This window comes from Canis lupus, chromosome X, assembly GCF_048164855.1.
Source record: "Canis lupus baileyi chromosome X, mCanLup2.hap1, whole genome shotgun sequence".
NCBI classification, from domain to species: domain Eukaryota; kingdom Metazoa; phylum Chordata; class Mammalia; order Carnivora; family Canidae; genus Canis; species Canis lupus.
This window is the reverse complement of record NC_132876.1, coordinates 40,633,926-40,654,736: the sequence shown is the minus strand read 5'-3', so window position 1 is coordinate 40,654,736 and position 20,811 is coordinate 40,633,926. Positions and strand designations below refer to the sequence as shown.

Here is a 20,811-nt window from a genome sequence, read left to right as displayed (position 1 = left end):
GCTGTGGCAGCAGCAGCTTCAAAGCTTTCAATAATAGGGGGCCAGTTACAGTTGTTATGGGTGGGTGGATGGGAGTCAGTTGTAAAGCTACATATCTTACTACTCTTCAATTTCTAAAGGCTCAGACATTACTCAGAGGGTAAGTTTAACCACTGCTGGTTAATGTGGCTTTCTATAAAGTGCTAAATATAGGCAATCTTTGACTTCTGGTGCTTCAACTAAAGCTATGTGGTAACTGAAGTTGTGGCAGTGGGTTTTGAGGTGTTTGAAAAGGAAATGGCTTACTTAACTAGTAGTGAGATCCAAGTCAATGGAGATACTCTGATAGAAGCTCCTTGCCCATTTCTTGGGAGATTTTACGAGAGATTCAAGTATCTGTTAAGGGTTGGACTGGAGTTACTTGCGAGGATTCCCTCCAACTCTGTGGTTCCATGGTGAGCAACAATTCGCATTGTGCTTCTTCAATCACTTCTAGCACCTATCCCAAAGAGATCAGCCTTATGTTAACTTGCTTTCTAAAGTGTTCTGGATAAGCATCCCTATCTCCAGGATCAGTCTAGGATCCCTGTCCCCTGGATCAGTCTAACTCCAACTGGCATTAAATTATCCCTTTCACTACCAGTCAGAATCAGAAACTTCTAATAGCTCAAGTACAGTGGCAGCAGGGAACAGTGACAAAGGTGACCTAACTGAAGCAGACAGAAAGGAAGAGAGTGGAAATAGTTATCTGGATCAAGTTGCTCTACGAAGTGATGACACTTTTTCTATTCATTTGCCTTGATATGGCTTGGTAAACTACTGCTGAGGGTAATTTCAAAAGGGAGAGACAAACGTGTAAAGTTAATCATTACAAACCAGTGTGTCAAGTGGAGTCATAGAGGCCTGAACAAAGTGCTGGGCAGACAAAGGGATTGGCCAATTTTCCTGTGGGAGTGTCAAGGGAATTTCACAGAAGTAAGGAGCAAGCTGTGTCTTGAAGGATGGGGAGGAGCTGACTGGGTAGGAACAGAGAGATACGTGGTTGGCAGAGAAAAAATGGTTCAGAGCCAGAGAGACATGAAAGACATGTATTTGGGAAGTGGTGGATAATTTTGCATGGCTGGAATGTGAGGTTAGGAAAGGTGTGCTTCTTAAGAAGGATGGGAGGAGGGGTACCTGGGTGGTCCAGTTGGTTAAGCATCTGCCTTCAGCTCAGGTCATGATCTTGGGGTCCCGAGATGGAGCCTGTTTCTCCCTTTCCCCCTCCCCACTACTTGTGATATTTTTCTCTCTCAAATAAGTAAGTAAAATCTTGGGATGCCTGGGTGGCTCAGTGGTGGAACATCTGCCTTTGGTTCAGGGCATGATCCCGGGGTACTGGGATCGAGTCCCGCATCAGGCTCCCTGCAGGGAGATTGCCTCTCTTTCTGCACATGTCTCTGTGTCTCTTATAAATAAATAAATAAAATCTTTTTAAAAAATAAGTAAAATCTTAAAAAAAAAACAAGAAGGATGGGAATAGGAGATGGGCAGGGGTGAGGCAGGGGCAGACAGAGGGTGATGGCACTGTAAAGCATTAACTTCACTCTAATTGAAACAGAGCTTTTGGAATGACTTTGGTCTTTTACTCTAGGCAAGACAGGAGGGACACAGGGGGACTTCTCATCTCAAGCATCAGGATTAACAGTCAAAGAGGAGAGTTTAGTCTTGCCAAGGGGTGTGTTCATGCCCAGTGTGGCTACTGGGGTAAGTGTGCTACTCTGAGCACTAATGAAGCTCTGAAGAGGGAATTAAAATAGCGTGAGAAGCACGCACGTATGCTTAGACCACACACACACACCCTAGTAAGCAGATTCAGGAGGCACCAGAGCATCTCCAGACACCACAGGTAACAACCTGACAATGGGGCCTTTTAAAAAAGGGCCTTTTGAAAAGAGCGGGTATATTTTACCATATGTCCTCACACATTGGTGAATTTAACATAGTCCTCCTTTCACCACAGAGGTTGGAAAGAGTGGCTTCGAGCTGAAACCCACTGGTATCTGAGATGACTCCCTCTCCTGGCCACTGTTCTTGATTCGAAGTGAAACTCAAGAGAGGAACAAATGAACAAATTCTCCTCTGAGGCCAGGGATGCAACCAGAAATCTCCCCCTTTGTCTATAACATCTCCAGGCCCCCTGAAACCCAACCTGTGTTGGCATTTTCACTTGCTACTCCAAGGAGCTTTTTCCCCCACATCTTGTTGGCTCTCTCCAGAGGGCTTTTGAAAAGAAATTAATTTTAAAAATATCCTCATGTTTTTTTTTAAGATTCAAGGCAATTATTTTTAGAACTATTTGGGAGAAATCTCATGATTGGGTCTTCCAAATGTAGAGTGTTTCCTATTGCTGAGACAAGGCTGAAGTTTTGGGTGTGGTACTGAGTCATCTGCACGCTCTTGTCTGAGCCCCCTTGGAAGCAGGTGCAGTCTATGTTCAGCTGAACAAAGTGACCTGGCCCGCATGGGGACTGAACCCATGACCTCATTAGCAGTGTTGATCTAACCAGCCACGTGTGGTTATTTACTGCTCTTATATGCGACACCGTTCCACTCATTTCAAAGGATTAGCAGATTTCTCCAGACCTAGGTGAGCAAATCAATCCCCCTCAGCTAGGGAGCAACAGAAGGTCATCTTAGAAGAATGGCTTTGATTTAAAGCAGCCTAAAGAAGTTTGTGGGGATTTTTTTTTACGTTTTTCTTTTAATTCCAGCATAGTTAACATACAGGTGTGTTATATTAGTTTCAGGTGGACAATATAGTGATTCAGCACTTCATTCATCACCCAGCAGCCTGAACAATTTGAAAGAGACTTTCCTCCCATTCTCAGTGAAGCAGCAATAGTTGAAACCTTTGAAATAAGCTTTGTGGACCATATATAAAGCAGTCCTGAAAGTCGCTGGGTATAGCAACAGGAAGCTGAGTTCTGGGCAATCCCTTTAATCAAAGCTTCTGACGAATTTATTTTTATGGCTTTTTCTAATCTTTTCTTTCACCACTAGGAAGGACACAAAAGTTGGCATTTCAATGTATAAATTAAAAAATGAGGGTTAAAAATGGTGATGTCATGCTGATCTAATTTCAACGATGAAGCCTATACTTCCAATAGATTTATTTATAGGATAATTTTGTGAGCTGAGGTAAAAAGTGTAAAAGAAATAAAAATGAGGGGAATCCCTGGGTGGCTCAGTGGTTTAGCGCCTGCCTTGGGCCCAGGGCGTGGTCCTGGAGTCCCGTGATTGAGTCCCACATCGGGCTCCCTGCATGGAGCCTGCTTCTCCCTCTGCCTGTGTCTCTGCCTCTCTCTCCCTCTCTCTGTGTATCTCATGAATAAATAAATAAATCTTTTAAAAAAGGAAATAAAATTGAGCTTTCTGAACATGAGACAAATTGTAAAGCTACACTTCACGACTCTACTATATTTTCTTCACTTTTAAATTTTAAACATGGAAAATGCAAATTTGATACTAATAATTAGAGCCTCATTCTCTCTTTTTTTTAATATAGTTTTTATTTATTTATTTATTTATGATAGTCACAGAGAGAGAGAGGCAGAGACACAGGCAGAGGGAGAAGCAGGCTCCATGCACCGGGAGCCCGACGTGGGATTCGATCCCGGGTCTCCAGGATCGCGCCCTGGGCCAAAGGCAGGCGCCAAGCCGCTGCGCCACCCAGGGATCCCCTAGAGCCTCATTCTCAACAGAATATGCTAAATACCATTTCCCATCTTTAAAATTTCTCAGCATCCATGAAATTCTTGTTCCAACAGAACTTTTCAAAAAAAGTCTCCATTTGTCCATGCCTATTTTATTATATAGTATGGGTTCTTAAACTTTTTTTGTAAAGCAGCAGCTCAGATAATGTAGCTCTCTTTAGGATAAGACTTTTTTTTAAGATTTTATTTATTTATTCATGAGAGAGACAGAGAGAGACAGAGACACACACACACACACACACACACACAGAGAGAGAGAGAGAGAGAGAGAGAGAGAGAGGCAGAGACACAGGCAGAGGGAAAAGCAGGCTCCATGCAGGAGCCCTATGTGGGACTCGATCCCAGGTCTCCAGGATCAGGCCCTGGGCTGAAGGCGGAGCTAAACCGCTGAGCCACCAGGGCTGCCCTAGGACAAGAGTTTTATATCGAATGTTTGATCTTTATGTAAAAAGTGAGAGAGAATGTAAAAAAAAAAAAATCTGGAAGTTATTTCTACAACAAATATATCTACAACATGAGATAGAGGGCTGACTAGTGTTTTAGACTTTAAAGAACACAAAATTATTATCAATGATGAAAATGAAAGTTTTCCAAAGGCTACTATTTTGGATATCCACGTGAGGTGGTTTAAAGTTTGAAGGAAGGCAAAGAATACAGAGGAAGGCTTTGTTTCTTTACCTTTTAAGGAAATCTTTGAAAAAGTATTTTCTCATGCTTATAAAATAGGAACTAAAAATTTAGTATTATTTGCTGCACCATGTCTCAATATTCAGTTATTTTAAAGTACTAAAATTATTAGTAACACTGTCCCCTAGAAGTGTTAACACATTATTTGGGGCAGCCCCAGTGGCTCAGTGGTTTAGCGCCGCCTTCAGGCCAGGGCATGATCCTGGGGACTCAGGATGGAGTCCGTGTTGGGCTCCCTGCATGGAGCTTGCTTCTCCCTCTGCCTGTGTCTCTGCCTGTGTGTGTGTGTGTGTGTGTGTGTGTGTGTGTGTGTCTCATGAATATATAAATAAAATCTAAAAAAAATAACATATTATTTGTATGATACCCTAGACAGGAATAATCGCCATGAGCATATATTGGTGTAAGCATCTTATTCTTCCAGGACACTAAGATACAAAATCTCTTCTCTTGTTCTTTCAGGTCCTCATGATTCAAATACTTTAGATACCTATAAGTAGATTCATTATTTATTTTGTAAATGTTCAGACAAAAATAAATATATTGTTAAATGCCTACAGTATGATTTTAGACTGCATCTAATATAATAATGATTTCACACAATTTTGTGTTCTAATTTATCTTTACCACTTCGGTCTTTCATCTGAAAAAAAAAATGGAGACAGTCTCAAGCAATGATTCTGACGAAAGGAGGTAGATATCAATTTACTATACTGAAACAAAATATGAATTCATTTTAATGGGACAAGAGAGAAATTGAATCTAAACTATTAACTTTTAATTTTCTTCATTTGCCAAGCATCAGGCTATAACTCAACTGGTTCTAGTTAGTCTTTGGTGACCTGTGTATTCACCACACACACTCTTTTAAATGTGCTCTATTTCTGGGGTTTTAATTTTTCAATAATAAGTTCATTTTTCCCTTCAAAATATATATTAATCTCTCAAAAAACTCAATACCTTGTATATGGTACTTTGATATTAATAATTTATACATGTCCTTGGGATTTGGGACTTTTTGTCCATATGGATAAAAACAAAACAAAAAAATGGTTTAGTGGTTTTTATTTTTACTCCAAGTAGACAAAGGATGGGCCAAATGAAATAATTTCATTAATTGCTTTAAATGTATTTCTACTTTTATTGCAGATGTACAGTATCTGTTCATCCAGTGCCACCTCTGACTCTTTGGCAAAAATCACCTTCTATCTAGGGCTATAATTATTTATATAACTTACTCTTATCTCTCCTACTATATTATAAATTCTTAAGGGAAAATTTAGACTGGATTTGCAGGATGAGCTGTTTAAACGTGAGTAAAGGGGAAATAGCAGCCTCCCAGGGGCAAAGAATAGGGTCAATTTTTTGTAGTTTACTCTCTTATGAAATGGAAGAACCAAGAACTCTGACATTGCAAAAGCCTATTTTCTGCTTCTCTCACATCTTCACCTTTTTACAGATGGCCTATTCTGCTTTTTCTACTCAAAGGCATTGTGCCTGTGGCCCTAAAAGCAACATGGGGATTCCAATGGGATATCTGAAGATCTGAAAGATATGATAAGGAATTGGAACCTGACATTCTCACTACACTTAATTTCTGCAGTAGTAGGTGCTATATGAATTCAGATCATTCTCTATAATTCGGGAGCCATTACCCATACTGGGAATGGTTCATACTCTTTAGTTTTCTCCTTCCACATTCTGCTGGCCATTTTTCGGCCACATCTCTGTACATTTAGCACAACCATGGAACAATGAAAGAGTGCATTAAACTAGTGGCTAAAAAGAGGATTCCAGATATCCACAGATTATATTTAATTGTGCTACCTTATGAATAATTTTTAGTAGAGGGTATATAACAATCTAGGTTTCAAACTACACCTTAAATTAAATGCTTACACAATCTGAGAAACAATTTCTCATTTGGTAACTTATACACTAAAACTGACAAATTTTAGAAGTCAGGCCAACCTGCCTTTTGTACAAAGGCAACAAAATGTGGACAAATTAAGCTAATTAAGTTTGCATACTTAATTTTTGATACTTCTAATTTATTTTTCCAAAAAGCATATTTTAACCAGGAGTCTTGCCACAGACACTTGCCAAAAGTAGTCTAGCCTGAGCATCTCCAGAATGAGCCTCCATGACAATAGTATAGTTAGAAGTGACTCATGTACAGCTTTTCTTTTTATGAGAAAAATCAATCTGGGTGATGCTACCATGAGCACTAATATTAAATAAGGTTGGGTGAGGGGCTTGTTTAATCTAATTATTCTCAATGAGCCGAGTCCAGTTACCTAAAATAATTAAGAATAACAATGATCACAAAATAGTCCCCTCTGAGAGGGAAAAACATAATTATGCTGCTTATAATGGTTTTAGTCTCATATTGCCTTAGAAAAATGACAGATGATAACACTAAACACAAAAGCGAATTTGGTTTACAACAAATCTAGTCACCCAGAAGAACCCAATCTAGCCAGGGCCTTTGAAAGTAATAAAGTAGGTCTGTCAGCTCTTTCTAAAAGCTCAAAAATCCTAATAGAAAATGAACATTTGTAACATAGAAACAGTCGATCTCAATATCTCTCTCTGATACACACACACACACACACACACACACACACACTTCTCATTCACAAAACAAACTCCAAAACAAAACACATCACCTTTTATGTGGTCACCCTGTTCTTGAGAAACGAACAAACCTCCATTGCTAATTTCTCAGAATTAAGTAATGCAACAAAGTGGCATGGTTCAGAATCAAGCTCCAGACACTGCCCACACACCTGCATAATTATTTCACTGCTGAGAGGTCTAAGTCCAACAAAGTAAATGAGAAGAAAAGATAGTCTTTTAAGTTTGATGACAGGCCACATTTCTGTTTTACAAAATAAGAACATCTCTATTATTCACTTATATGTTCCAGAAGAATTACCACCAACTTGAATTTATATAAGGAATCAGACCTATGCTTTGCTGGTCAACATATTGGCCAAAATTTTAAGGAATCTTTGTCTGACATGTTTGTGTTCATCTATGTTAGTTGTGATTCTCTTCCTATAAAAGTATATGCTCTAAATACTAAAAGAAAGGAAATAAGTTTGCCTCAGCTTTCTTACATGTAATGGCCATAAATGCAAGTAACTTGGCAAATACTAGACATTGTTCTTCACCTGGGACAAAGAATATTTCTACTTTGAATCTCTGACCACTAATAAATATAGTAATTTGTGGACCTGAACATGTCACCATGGATAACTTCTATAAATAATTCTGAGCTCTCCATCCTGCTTCTTATTTGCTCTAAGCTTTTCTGCTTTTACCCAGAGTCTCCAAGGACAAGGAAGGAATAGTCTATCTCATAGTTCTACATTATAATTCTCACAATCTTTCTGCTATCTACACAGAAATTATGCATTTTTACAATTGGGAGGAAATCAGCCTATTTATAAGGTTTCAGTTCAGTCTAAAAGTTTCAATTAGGAGAACATAAACTTGACTATGACAAGTGTTTTAACTTTAAAACTGTATGTTTATAAATTAACTTAATCTATGATAGACATTTCATTAAAAAGGACCTGGCCAATTTTAGACTTAGGTTTTAGAGATCAAGGGACCATAAACAAACTAGATCATTGTCTTCTATAAAATGGTTAGCTTTTTTTTTTAAAAAAAGGGTCCTCAACCAGATATGTGTATGCCCATATTCATAGCATCATTATTTGTAATAGCCAAAAGGTTGAAGTCACCCAAATGTCCACAGATGAATGGATAAACAAAATGTGCTAGATATACACAATGAGATATTCCTCAGCCTTTTAAAAGAGAAGGATATTCTAACACTTGCTACAACATGGGTGAACCTTGAACTATGCTAAACCAAATAAGACTATAACAAAAGGACAAATACTATACAATTTCACTTATATAAGGTATGTAGAAGAGTTCTATTCAGAGACAGTAAGTAGAATGATAGTTGCCAGGGGCTGGGGCCAGGAACAATAGGGAGTTTAGTGGGTACAGACTTTCAGTTAGGAAAGATGAAAAAGTTTTGGATATGAACGGTAGTGATGGTAGCACATCAATATAAAGAATTATACACTTCCCTTTTATCCCTAAACCTCTATGTTCATTTGATTCCATTTGTAAATTTTGTGGTTTATGGTCTTTTAAGATTGAAGAACAAATTTCAATAATCAGCAATCGTCATGTTTTAAAATAATTGTATTCTTCTCAGAGTCCAGTCCATTATTTATGTGTGGCCAGAGAAAACAATTTCAAAACATACAGAAGGATATTTTTGTAATAAGCATTGTCCCTTTGTACAGTACTAATCCAAGTCAGTTTTCTTCTGACTAGTCTATACGACCCTGTATTATATACTTTTCATAATGCTATCTGTAGATTTTCTGGAATTTAAATAACGTGCCAAAATTTCAATCTTAACTCCTAACTAGATTTTGTGAAGAATTATCAATCCATGATTTATACAATTTATAGTAACTCTCTTTGAAGTTCATTATTTTCACAACAAATCTGCAAAACACAATTTCTCAGAAAAACTTACATTGTCTTATCTTGAATGTTGTAATTAAGAGCTTGGACTTTATAGTCAGATGGCCTAGGTTTGAATCCTGGTTCTACCACTTACTAGATGTGTAAGTGGATAAATTACTTAAATTCTGTAAACTGCAGTTTCCTCATTTTTAAAATGTGGCATTAATACCTGAGTTGTAAGTAGCATGCATATAAAGCTCCTCTGAAGTTTCAACAAAGTTTTTACTTTGCACGTTTTAATAAATGACAGCTATCAATAATACCATCAATAGCACCTTGTAGAAATGATAAGTGCCTCCTATTTAGCTGAAAGATATTATGCTGCAACTTTTTTAAAGATGACTCCACAGTTTTGACTCTAAGCTGAATCTAGAAAAAAAGAGCAATTGTAATATTGTAAGATGTGTTTTCTTTTGTTCATCTCTTCCAAATAACTACATTCTTATTGCTATATAAGCAAAAGGAATTAAGCCAAACAGAAGCAAAAAGACAAGGGGGATCCCTGGGTGCTCAGCAGTTTAGCTCCTGCCTTCGGCCCAGGGCGTGATCCTGGAGTCGCAGGATCGAGTCCCGCGTTGGGCTCCCTGTATGGAGCCTGCTTCTCCCTCTGCCTGTGTCTCTGCCTCTCTGTCTCTCTCATGAATAAATAAATAAAATCTTAAAAAAAAAGTCAAGGTATGTACATGTGTATACACACACATGAACACACATATCTACTGTGCCATACACCATTTCAGGAAGTTGTATAAAAACATGAGAAGAAAGTTGAAAAATAAACAGGAAGACCATAGATTACAATGAAGGTAACCATATATACAAATGCAGGCAAATTTCCAAGCTGAGCTATTTGAATGTTTCATTCAGAGTCACATTATTGTCAGAAAAATACTAAAATTCTTCTGGTAATACCCCTAAGAGACAGATCCACAAGTCCGGAAAAGTTGAATATTTTCATCCCTTCTTATCAGTGTAGGTAAAGATTTCATCTTTTCTTTAAACAAAACCAAACTCTTACTACAGTCACTACTACTAAGGATTTCTAAAGTATATAACATTTGATACTGGGATTTCTGCCACAATTTCATTAGAAAGTACAAAGGGTTTCTGTACTATCCACTTGGACTTTTCAACTATAAAGAAAAATGGAAATTTTATGACAGACTTATATTTCTAAAAATGTATTCCTTGGGATACTAATGGCCTAAGACAATGAATGGAGTGGGAGGATAAAAGGGTTCTGTGGTCAAAAGAGTTGAATTGGGAAATGCTGCATTCTAGATCTCACTCAGAGACTCACAACACTATTGACGTAAAAGGTTCTGAGAAGTCCTGCAGTGAGCACAGCTGCTTAAATTTGCTTAACCAGTGTTCCCCAATTTTATTTGGCTATAGAATCCTTTTTTTCCAAGCAATAACCAAGGAGCCAGTGTTCCTCATAACAACTTATTTTAGGAAATGTGTAATAAATTGCCTTTGATTATATATTAAAAAAGTAATTTTGTATGTACTTGTCCCAAAGAGGTAGTCTCTGGCAGAATTTGCTAAAGTCCCAAAATGAGTCCATGGTATTTCATGTCAGGAAAAAAAAATCTAACTTGCTTAGACTAGCATTTACGCTATCTTTGGCAAGTTCAAGTCATTTCTAGAATTCGTGTTTTGATCTTTTTACTGCCTGTATGTTCTTAATCAAGTCCAAACACTCAATTCTAATGCCTGTGCAAATATAAAAAGTGAGGGTGACCCTCCAAGCCTTTGCTTTTCTTTCCAATTTCACTGTAAGCTAAGAAAACCCTGTAGTTGTGAGCTGTACCTTCAAATATAAGAATACTAAACTCAAAAAAAAGAATACTAAACTCAGTTACCAGTATTTTATTAACTGCTACCACAAGCTGCATTTATACAATCCTATAATAAAATAATGAATGTTCTGCAATGTTACTCCAGAAGCAAAGTAGTGACTGGATATTATTTCATTCCCCTAACACCTCCCTAACATCCCTACTAAGTATATAGAACAAAACCCTGTAATTACTACTTTATCTGTTGGAGGTTAAGCAATGTGCCCCAGGTACCAACAGTCAGCAGGGACCAATTTGTTGTTGGACAGATACTTGTGCATATTACAACTATAGAAATTGTATCAGATAATCACCCTGAAATATGAACAAAAACAGGAAATTCCTTTACTAATAGCTTATTATTTAAGGAATTTTCTTCTTTTGAAATAATTCTGGAACATAATTTGCTAGAAATCTAAACTTGAACCAAAAAAAAAAAAAATCAGATGGCATACTCGATAGCTTTTTGTGCGTTTGGAAATTAAAAACAAAGCCTTAACAACTGCAATGAGGCATTCATTACTTTGTCCTTGTGTTAGACGAAACAAAATAAGTAAGCTACAATTAATTCTGGGTAAAGTGTGAATGTGAATGATAACACTGCCAGGCTGTGGCATCCCTTTCTTCCTAGGCTCTCCCCTCCATTGCAGGAGTACATAAAAGTGCAACAATACATGTAAGATGACATCAACAATTCTTACAAAGCCTAACAGAGAAGACACAGTGTTATTAAGGAAATAATACATTGTGGTAAGCCATTGACTTTTGGGCATCCATTTTCAAGTTATACAAAATAAGCTGGCCTTTGAAGGAAGACACTTTAAAACATTTATGGCAAAATACAATGTAATTACAGTATTTTATATTTTGATAAAATGTGGCAATAAAATTTTACCAGGGATAAGGCAAATGTTGAAGAGAAGGAAAAATCTGATGTGAAAGGAGTCAAGAATGTTAACAATTTAGTAAAGCAAAGGAGTTAAAGTATCAGGTTCAAGTTTCATAAGTTTTTTTTCTTTTAACGTAGAAGCAGAGGTAACAAAAATTGGTCTTCACCTGGTAAGTGTGTACTCCCTGAGTCCTGAATGCAAGTTCATGGCAGAAAAAGTACCTATGCATCCACGCAATCTTTTGTCTCGACCAATCTTCCATGTTACAAACAGTGGGCTGTAACGGGAGATAAAAATAAGGTCAATCCATCAATTCAACTCAAGACAGTTATTTATTGAATATTTATCATATGCATGGTTAGGTACCTGAGACATAAAGACTACATGACAGGCCCCCAAGGGGCTGAGTCTAGCCTAATGGGACTGCATTTAACAATAATTATATCTGGAATGTACTGAGTGTATTCTATATGTTAGGCAGCATGATAAATGTTTTAAACAAATTATATTAATCCTCATCAACAACCCTAAGAGCCTGAGTAATTCTATTACAAACATTCCTATTTTACAGATGAGGTAGTCCCACAGTTAATATATAATGAAATAATAACTACAACCTGGACAAAGCCATAACCAGCATGGCCCAACAGCTTGAGTCCTCATTTAAACTTCACGTTATTGATTGATTTGTTAAGTCTAGTTTAGAAAAAAAAAAACCAACCCCCAAATTTCAACAAATACTGAATATTATGTATTATGAATGGTGCTACAGGAAATACAAGATTGCCTAAAACATCATCAGAGTGCTCTAGGAGCCAGTACAGAAGGCAGGCATGTTCATGATTAACCAACACAGGCAAAAGAAAATAAGTGCTATAAACTATGTCTAAGATGCCATGAATGAAGCCACAGGGATAGAAGAAAATTTCAATTGGGTTTGATTCCCTTCAGCTTGACCTAGAAAAATAAGTAGAGTTTGGAAAGGTAAAGGGCAAGAGCAAACATTAACAAAGTAAGACTCTGAAACCACAAAAATTATTATAATTTTTAGGGAAAAGTATGGCCAACAAATGCAATCTCTCAAGCATCAAATACGATGGCGTCAAGAAAGTTCTGTAGTTTTAAATGAAGTTTAACATAGTAGGTATTTTGGATCCTGTAGCAAACCAGTGACAGCCTCAATTAATGGTTGAGTCTAGAAACAATTCTAGTTAGAAGCAACTTTATATGTCAGTTTGTATGAGATAAATTAATTTACACATTTTAGCACATTGTGTAAAAAAGATAAATACCCTAGAGTTGGGGGTGGTTCATGTTAATGTGAGTATTCACAGTATTATGGGTATAATATAGTACATTTCTGCTTTCTAAAAATTTAAATTTAAATTTTAGGGGGACATACCATATGTTATGTATTTCTAATAATATGCTGTTGAGTTGGAGAATACATTCTGTATTTAAAGTACTCTCTAGTCAGTCCTCAGCAGTTGGGTGAGAAGATCCTGTTCAACTATTTCAATCACCCATCTCAAACATTTAAATAATGCCAAATTCTGACAGGTGGTCACAAAGACAGACAGGTTCCCAAATAAATAATGTGTACAAACTAGGAGCAATGCTAAGAGTTGCCTTCTTCCAAGAAACAAATGTCCAGATGCATTAAAAAAATGACTAAAGTATGAGGCCAAATGATTGTCAATGTTAGTATTCAAGTGTTGGATGACCTACATTAAAATTATGAAGATAAAAAGCAAAAGGAAAATTTGAGGTTTTCTGCTTCTACATCATATGAACCTAAACACCTTATAACTTGAGACAAGATACTGATGCTCCACTTGGAGCATTTCTCTAATTGCTCTTGACTAAGAATTGTTAGGAAGACAAGAATTAGACGTATAACTCATGTTAATACTACTGTCTTTAATGATGAATTTCACCTCTATTTTTCATTTTGTAATTTGGAAGAGTCAATGTCAGCAACAATTCTGTGGACAGTAAGATGCCACTCTTCTCCCATAACAGCACTGATACAAATCCTATCTCCATAATATGTCTCTTGGCAGATTCAGAACAAAGTGAATCACACTATAACATATATATACTAAAATGTCTTTAAAATACCATGATGGCTTTTTGATGACCTGGAACTAAATAGTGTATTCTCTTCCTCAGTGACTTGAGTAAGAAACCTAAAAGTGTGAGTGAATTAATTTCCCATCAAAACCTCTAGAGATGAAAGTCATTTAAAAGTGCTCTACCTGGGTGCCTGGGTGGCTCCATTGCCTGGGTGGCTCCATCGGTTAAGCATCTGCCTTCAGCTCAGGTCATGATCCCAGGGTCCTGGGAAAGAGCCCTGCATGACACTTCCTGCTCAGCGGGGAGTCTGCCTCTCTCTCTCTCCCTCCCACTGTCCCTCCCCACCACTTGTTCTCTCTCTCTCTCAAATAAATAAAAATTTTTAAAAAGTGCTTTACTTTCAGTTATCTTATTTATCCCACTAAAATATATATGTACATCATTCTTCCATAATCCTGCCTATTCAAGCAAACATTCAAAACGTGTAGGGTAAATAGAAAAAGAATACAAATTAACTACTATATTATGGAATATGTTGGAGGGCATTCAAAACACAGAGTAGGGAAAATGATATACAGTTTCTTATAATGCTTGCTATCACTGATGAAGGGATGATGAATTAGGATTAGAGTGCTAGAGGATAAGCTGCATTTCGCCAGACAGGCTGGGATAAAAGATACCCCATAATAAGCAAGGGCATGGAGATGTAAAAGAACATAGCACTTTCAGAGAACATAAAGTAGTATGATAATCTTGATAACTTGCTGTGGTCTCTTGCAGATTTAACATTCTCTGAATCTTAGGAACTGTTGAACATTTGTTCTCAGGAGCCCTCATAACAGGTAAAGCAGATGCAGAGTTGTCTACACTCTCCCTGTTCCTTACCTGCCCCTGGCAACACACCCTTTGGGGGTTGGTATTGCGGGGAAATATCTGTGTCAAAGATGGGAGAGATTGCTACTTGACAACCTCACTGTGTGTAGAGCAGATGCCTGAAGATGGAAGAGATTAGACTTTTAGGAGACAGAATACAACTATGCCTTCACAATCTGGGGCTCTAATTTCTCATTTACAAATGCTCATCCAGCGTACATTATCAAGAACACATATGTGTTCTGTGTTCGAACAAAACACAAACAGACTCATAGATACAGAGAACAAATGGATGGTTGCTGGGGGGGGAGGAGGATGAATCAAGTCAGTGAAGGGGATTAAGAGATACAAGGCTATGTTATGACAGCTTAGGGAATGTAGTCCATAATATTGTAACAACTTAGTATGGTGACAGATGGTAACCAGACCTAATTGTGGTAGCCATTTCTGAAATGTATGTAAATACTGAATTACTATGTTGTACACCTGAAACTAATACAATATTGTATGTTGATTATTCTTCAACAAAAGAATTTAGAAAAAAATTTTTTAAAGAACACATATATGGAATTGAAAAAAACAAAACACCTACAAGCAACATGTCATGGGGGAAAGAACTTGAGAAAAGAAGCATTTTAAAGTACACTGAAACAGAATAAACATCACTGAGCACAAAAAATTGTATCTGGTGTGTGATAACTACTTTGTACAGGACAATGACTATGGGAACATTCAATATATATGACCTAAAAATAGCAACAATGCACAGAGGAAAGAAATAGGCAATTTCATCCTCAAATGTGTTATTAAAATGTGTGTAAGTTCTCAAAAGGACTTATGAGATCTATGTAATCAGAGATAGATCAAAGTAGAAAAAAGGGATTTGAGCCTGTTGAGAGGAGCTGCTTAGTGACAAGGAACTCAGGAAAAGAGTTCGTAGTAAGACAAAGATTGAATGTTTTTGGAAAATGCTTTTACCATATGGTTTGAAGCCACCTACATACACTGAAAAAAAAAACTACTACAAGCTATAAAGGGGCTCAAAATGAAATGAAATATTAATGGAAATGTTTATCTGAGAGTAACCAGACATAGCTTTTTAAAGCATTTTCCTACTTGTGAACATTTTGTACCACTACGTTCTAAGAAACCTTTGGAGGAAAGTAAACTCTCCATTTTTCCAAGTCTGTAGACAGGAACAGGAAGTAACCACCTAATCTAGGTGAATCCTCTCTGCCAACTGGCAGCCAATACCATCAGGTCAATAGTACTAGCTCTCAGAGAAACGTAGTTGGAGGGATTCAGCAAAAGTACAGAAAAGCAACTTAAATATGAGCAGAATATTCTCAAGCCCAAGTGGCAATGCCACTGCCTATGCCCCTCTTTTTTTTAGATTTTTATTTATTTATTAGAGAGAGAGTGCACAAGTAGGGAGAGAAGCAGGCAGAGGGAGAAGGAGAGGAGGGCTCCCTGCTGGCTGAGTGGGACTCAATCCCAGGACCCCAGGATCATGACCTGAGCTGAAGGCAGATGTTTAACCCACTGAGCCACCCAGGCGCCCCACTACATCCCTCTTTTGAGACTACTGACGCAGACCAGAACAGATTAGACACATATTTGTGGGAGAGGGGTACAACTATGAAAAAGGCGTATTCACAAAGAATATTTTACCATAAATCCTATCCCCCCTCCATACCACAGCAGAAATAGGTTAAATAGGTTGAATAGGTTAATTTATTCTTCTTTAGAATGAGATTTGTAGCGGGTAATGTTAACAGGATGATATCAATCCCTACCAATATAATGCTAATTACTATAAATGGGTATTCACCAAGGTTATTAATATTACACATATATATGGGAAGAGAGAAGCTACCTAGCATGGTTCTTTTCTTTTGCCATCAAATAATGATGGCTTTTCAATGATGCTCAGGTTCTTCTGCTACTTAACTCAGTTATCCAACTAAATTACACATAACATCCAACTCAATACTGTAATTCCCCAGGATCTAGGAGCTCAGAGAAAAACAGAAATGGTAGCGTATTCTTTCCACCACAAGGTTAAAACATTTCACTTCCTGTTTCAATACAAAGAAGTTACCTACCTCATTTACAAATCACAGAAACTCCACATTCCATTTGTAAAAATGTACTCAATGTGGTTAAATCCTTTATTAGTCTATTTGGGTTACCATAACAAAATACACAGACCAGGTGGCTTAAACAACAAAAATGTATTTTCTCAATTCTGGAGACTGGCAAGGCCAAGATCAAGGATCCAGTGGGGTTCTGTTTCTGGTGAGAGCTCTCCCTCTGGCTTGTAAGTGACTGCTTTGTAATCACTTGGCCTTTTCTCTGAGCATGCAGAGAGAATGAGCCTGTGTATACAAACTTGCTAGCGGCTTTTCTTACAAAAACACTAATCCTATTGGATCAGGGACCCACCCTTATGACCTCATGTAACCTTAATTATCTCATTATAGGCCCTATCTCCAAATACCATCACAGTGGAGGTTAGAGTTTCAACATATTCATTTTGTGGGGCCATAATTCCATCCATAGCAAACCCCTAGCGGGAGTTTTAGCACATAGTTCATAATTTATATAATTACCTAAGATTGTTAGATGAAGGAAATTTTAGGAGATTATATATTTCCTCTTGATTTTACAGGTAAAAAATGAAAGTGATCCAGGGTGATTTAAGTGGAGAGTCACCTCACTAGCTAGTAATAAAACCTGGCTAGTTCTTCAAATCTTACTACCAATGTCATTTCCCCCCCCCAGTATAGGGAGATAAAAAATTGCAAGTAGCAAAGCTAGATGTCTTCTAAGATACCAGAGAATAGGAAATTCTTAGGAATACATAAATCTTATTCTCCACCTCCAAGGAAGAGAGAGAAAGATTAGCTAAGAAGATACCAGGACACACTGGAAATGGCTGGATCAGCCTAGACACACTAAACCAACCTTGTAAGTATAAGCTTCTATACTATTCCTGTTGGAAGTCCACAGCAAAACCTATTTTATCTTTGATGGCCTCCCAACACCCTTTCTGACTCCCTCTCAACCCTCTTTCTTCACTTTTTTTCCTCTTGTCTAGCCAGCCTTCATCAAACTCAAGTGATCTAATAGCTACAAATTTGGTCCAATCAAAATTCCTGCCAAATGAAAATTTCCACTTACCACCCCTTAACAATTATTTAGCTAGGTATTGATCTGTTGAGATATTATGTTAAGGTATTAAGTTAAGGTATTGAGCCTTAACTCTTCCAGGTAATCTGAAATTCAAATTAAGAAACCTTAAAGGGAGAACAATAGGAGGTGGTTAAATGGGGCAGGCACGGGGAGAAGGTAAGGTTCTTTTTTTTTAAATTTTTTTATTGGAGTTCAATTTGCCAACATTTAGCCTACACCCAGTGCTCATCCCGCCAAGTGCCCCCCTCAGTGCCCATCACCCAGACACCCCAACCCCCCGCCCACCATCTTATACTTGTCTCATCCAACCAATCCTTTTCTGCAGATAAGGAAAATACACTAAATCGCCATCACAGCCTTATATGACACTCCTCTCCCTCCAACTTTTGTAAATAGCCTGGATCCCATGGGGCTCAGGAAAATAAGGAGATACTATCTTTTTTTTAAAAAAAAGATTTTATTTATTTATTCATGAGAGACACACACAGAGAGAGAGGCAGAGGAAGAAGTAGGCTCCCTGCGGGGAGCCTGATGCAGGACTTGATCCCAGGACCCCAGGATCACGACCTGAGCCAAAGGCAGATGCTCAACCACTGAGCCACTCAGGCACCCCAAGAAGACACTATTCAAACAGACAGCATGGGTTAGTATAGAAGACCACAAATATCTGGAAGTGGGAACCAGGAATTACCAAATTTTCAGTAGTTTTCTTTGCCTGGTGTTCCTAGAAATTCTATCATGCAACATTATATTTGCCCTGCCCCCTGCCACCACCATTTTTAGCACCACCATAATGCTAATTTAACCGGCAAATGCCAAGAAAGATAGCCTAAAGTCTTACAGATGACTGGGAAGGTTGAATGATGTGTATGTGTATGTCTTATAAGTCAAGTGTAATAACCACCAACATATAACCAGCAAAATCACAAGCATACTTTAAGGGATTAGCTTGGATTTAGCCAAATTTTGAACTGAAAAAACCATTTCCTCCTTTTAGCAAGACCAAATCAATGGTTTTCAGTAAACTTTAAAAAATTCAGTCTCAGACTTGATACATTGAGATAGCCTAATTTTTATAGTCTTATTTTATTTCTTACAGCCCCGAATTAGATGAGAAAGCCTGCCTGTACTGGAAAAAAATACTATATTTAGACATATTTTCTAGTCTTAGCTTAGACTACAGTGAGTATTAAATTTAATATATGGTAGCATCTTAGGATAAAGCTCATAAAATAAGCTTTAAATGACAAAATGCCATAGATTTCCACAATTAAATAATTTATATTTGGAATTCCTGTTCTGAAACAATTTGTTCAAAGATCTTTAAGGGCTGGGACTCAGCCTTTACTATAAAAAGAATTAATTATTTTAATATAAGAGAGACCAGGCAAAAAAAAAAAAAAACATTCTACTGAAGTCTTAAGTATTCAATAAGCACAACTGAGAGAGCTAGATTCAGAGCTTTTAGAATGCTTTGATTGAGCTGGTCAACTTTTATTTTTTTAATGCCCTTTAAAACTTTTATGGAACTGTGTTTGGTACCAAACGTCTTGTTCCACTTGATGATTCATATGCTGGATGGTTAGGGAATACTTAACACTTCAAACAATGAAGACAACTAAAAGTTTTTCTTTTTTCACATGTATCTTACCTCCCCACTAATGATCTATCTTCTCCACCATCTTGTCTTATCCTCAGAACCCACTCAGTGACCAGAAAGAGTAGACAGGAAATAAATAAGCTGAATGATTTAAACACTAATATAAAGAGAGCTATAAAGTTATCTAGCTTCTTCATTCTAGATTTCCATCTTTCTTGCTTCCCATTCCAAGGAGCTCCAATGTAATGAGCCAGGTTCATAAGACCTACAATAAATTTGTGATGTGGTCGTTTATGAAGTTTTCTGGGTTTAGAAAGGTAACTGTTTTGATTTTAAGGTCCTTGAATTGGATTACTTGCTCCTTTGAGAGAAAGGAGCTGGATACTCTCAGCTTTGTAGCAGGAATTCCCCAAACCCTTTGCATTTTAGGGGTTATAAGGAAAGGCAGGATCTAAGGACAAATCAGTCAACTGAGACCATGTTTTTATAACAGGGCTGCTTATGTTGCCTTTATCTTCCCCCACTCCCCCTCCCTTTTACCTTTCAAAAAACAGTTCAACCTCTTAAGAACCGCTATTTTGAAATGCCCCAAGAGATTCAGGGGTTTTTTTCTAACAGAACTGAATCCTCACCTCCAAAGTGTTTTTTAAAAATCACCTTTCTACTTCCCATTAAAGTATAACTTATATACTATAAAAGTACCCATTTTAAGTGTAAAATTCAATGAATTTTGGCAAACGTATACATACATGTAACCTAAAATGCAATCAAGTTATAGAACATTTCCATCACCCCAAAAAAGTTCCCTTGTGCCCCTTGGCAATATAAAGTCCCTCTCCATACTTCTGGACCCTGGCAAACACTAACTTGTTTTTAGTCTCGATAATTGTGTCTTTTCCAGAATTTCATATAAATGGAATCATCCAATATGCAGTCTTTTTTGTCTGGCTTCTTTCACTTAGCGTAATGCTTTTGATATTCATTCATGTGTTTTGTTCTTTTAATTGCTGAGTGGTATTCCACTGAACGGGATATACTAAAATTTGTTTCTTTACTCACTCATGTATGGATCTGAGTTGCTTACAGTTTGGGGCTATTATATATAAAGCTTCTATGATAATATTTACATTCAAGTTTTTAATGGGAATATAAGTTTTCATTCCTCTTAGAGAACCACCTACAAAGAGAATTGCTGAGCTAGGAGTAGGTGTATGTTTACCTTTAGGAGAAACTGCCAAACTATTTTCCAGTTGGCTGTAACAATTTCCAATAGCTGTACTGACTACATTCCTACCAGTATTGTATGAGTGTGCCAGTTGCTCCACATCCTCATCAACATTTGATTTTTTTTTAATTCA

At 37.3% G+C, this 20,811-nt stretch overlaps 1 protein-coding gene across 3 annotated transcripts in view; it reads right to left on the bottom strand.

The window, feature by feature from the left end:
* Positions 1-20,811, bottom strand: part of AMMECR1 (AMMECR nuclear protein 1) — a 231,784-nt gene that overhangs the window by 51,267 nt on the left and 159,706 nt on the right. For 2 of the 3 annotated variants that reach the window (XM_072817532.1, XM_072817530.1), the window contains one exon: positions 11,876-11,986. The exons of the other annotated variant lie outside the window; for it this stretch is intronic. In XM_072817532.1, the coding sequence (XP_072673633.1) occupies positions 11,876-11,986 (111 nt within the window). The remainder of the gene's footprint in view (positions 1-11,875; positions 11,987-20,811) is intronic. 3 annotated transcript variants of the gene reach the window in all.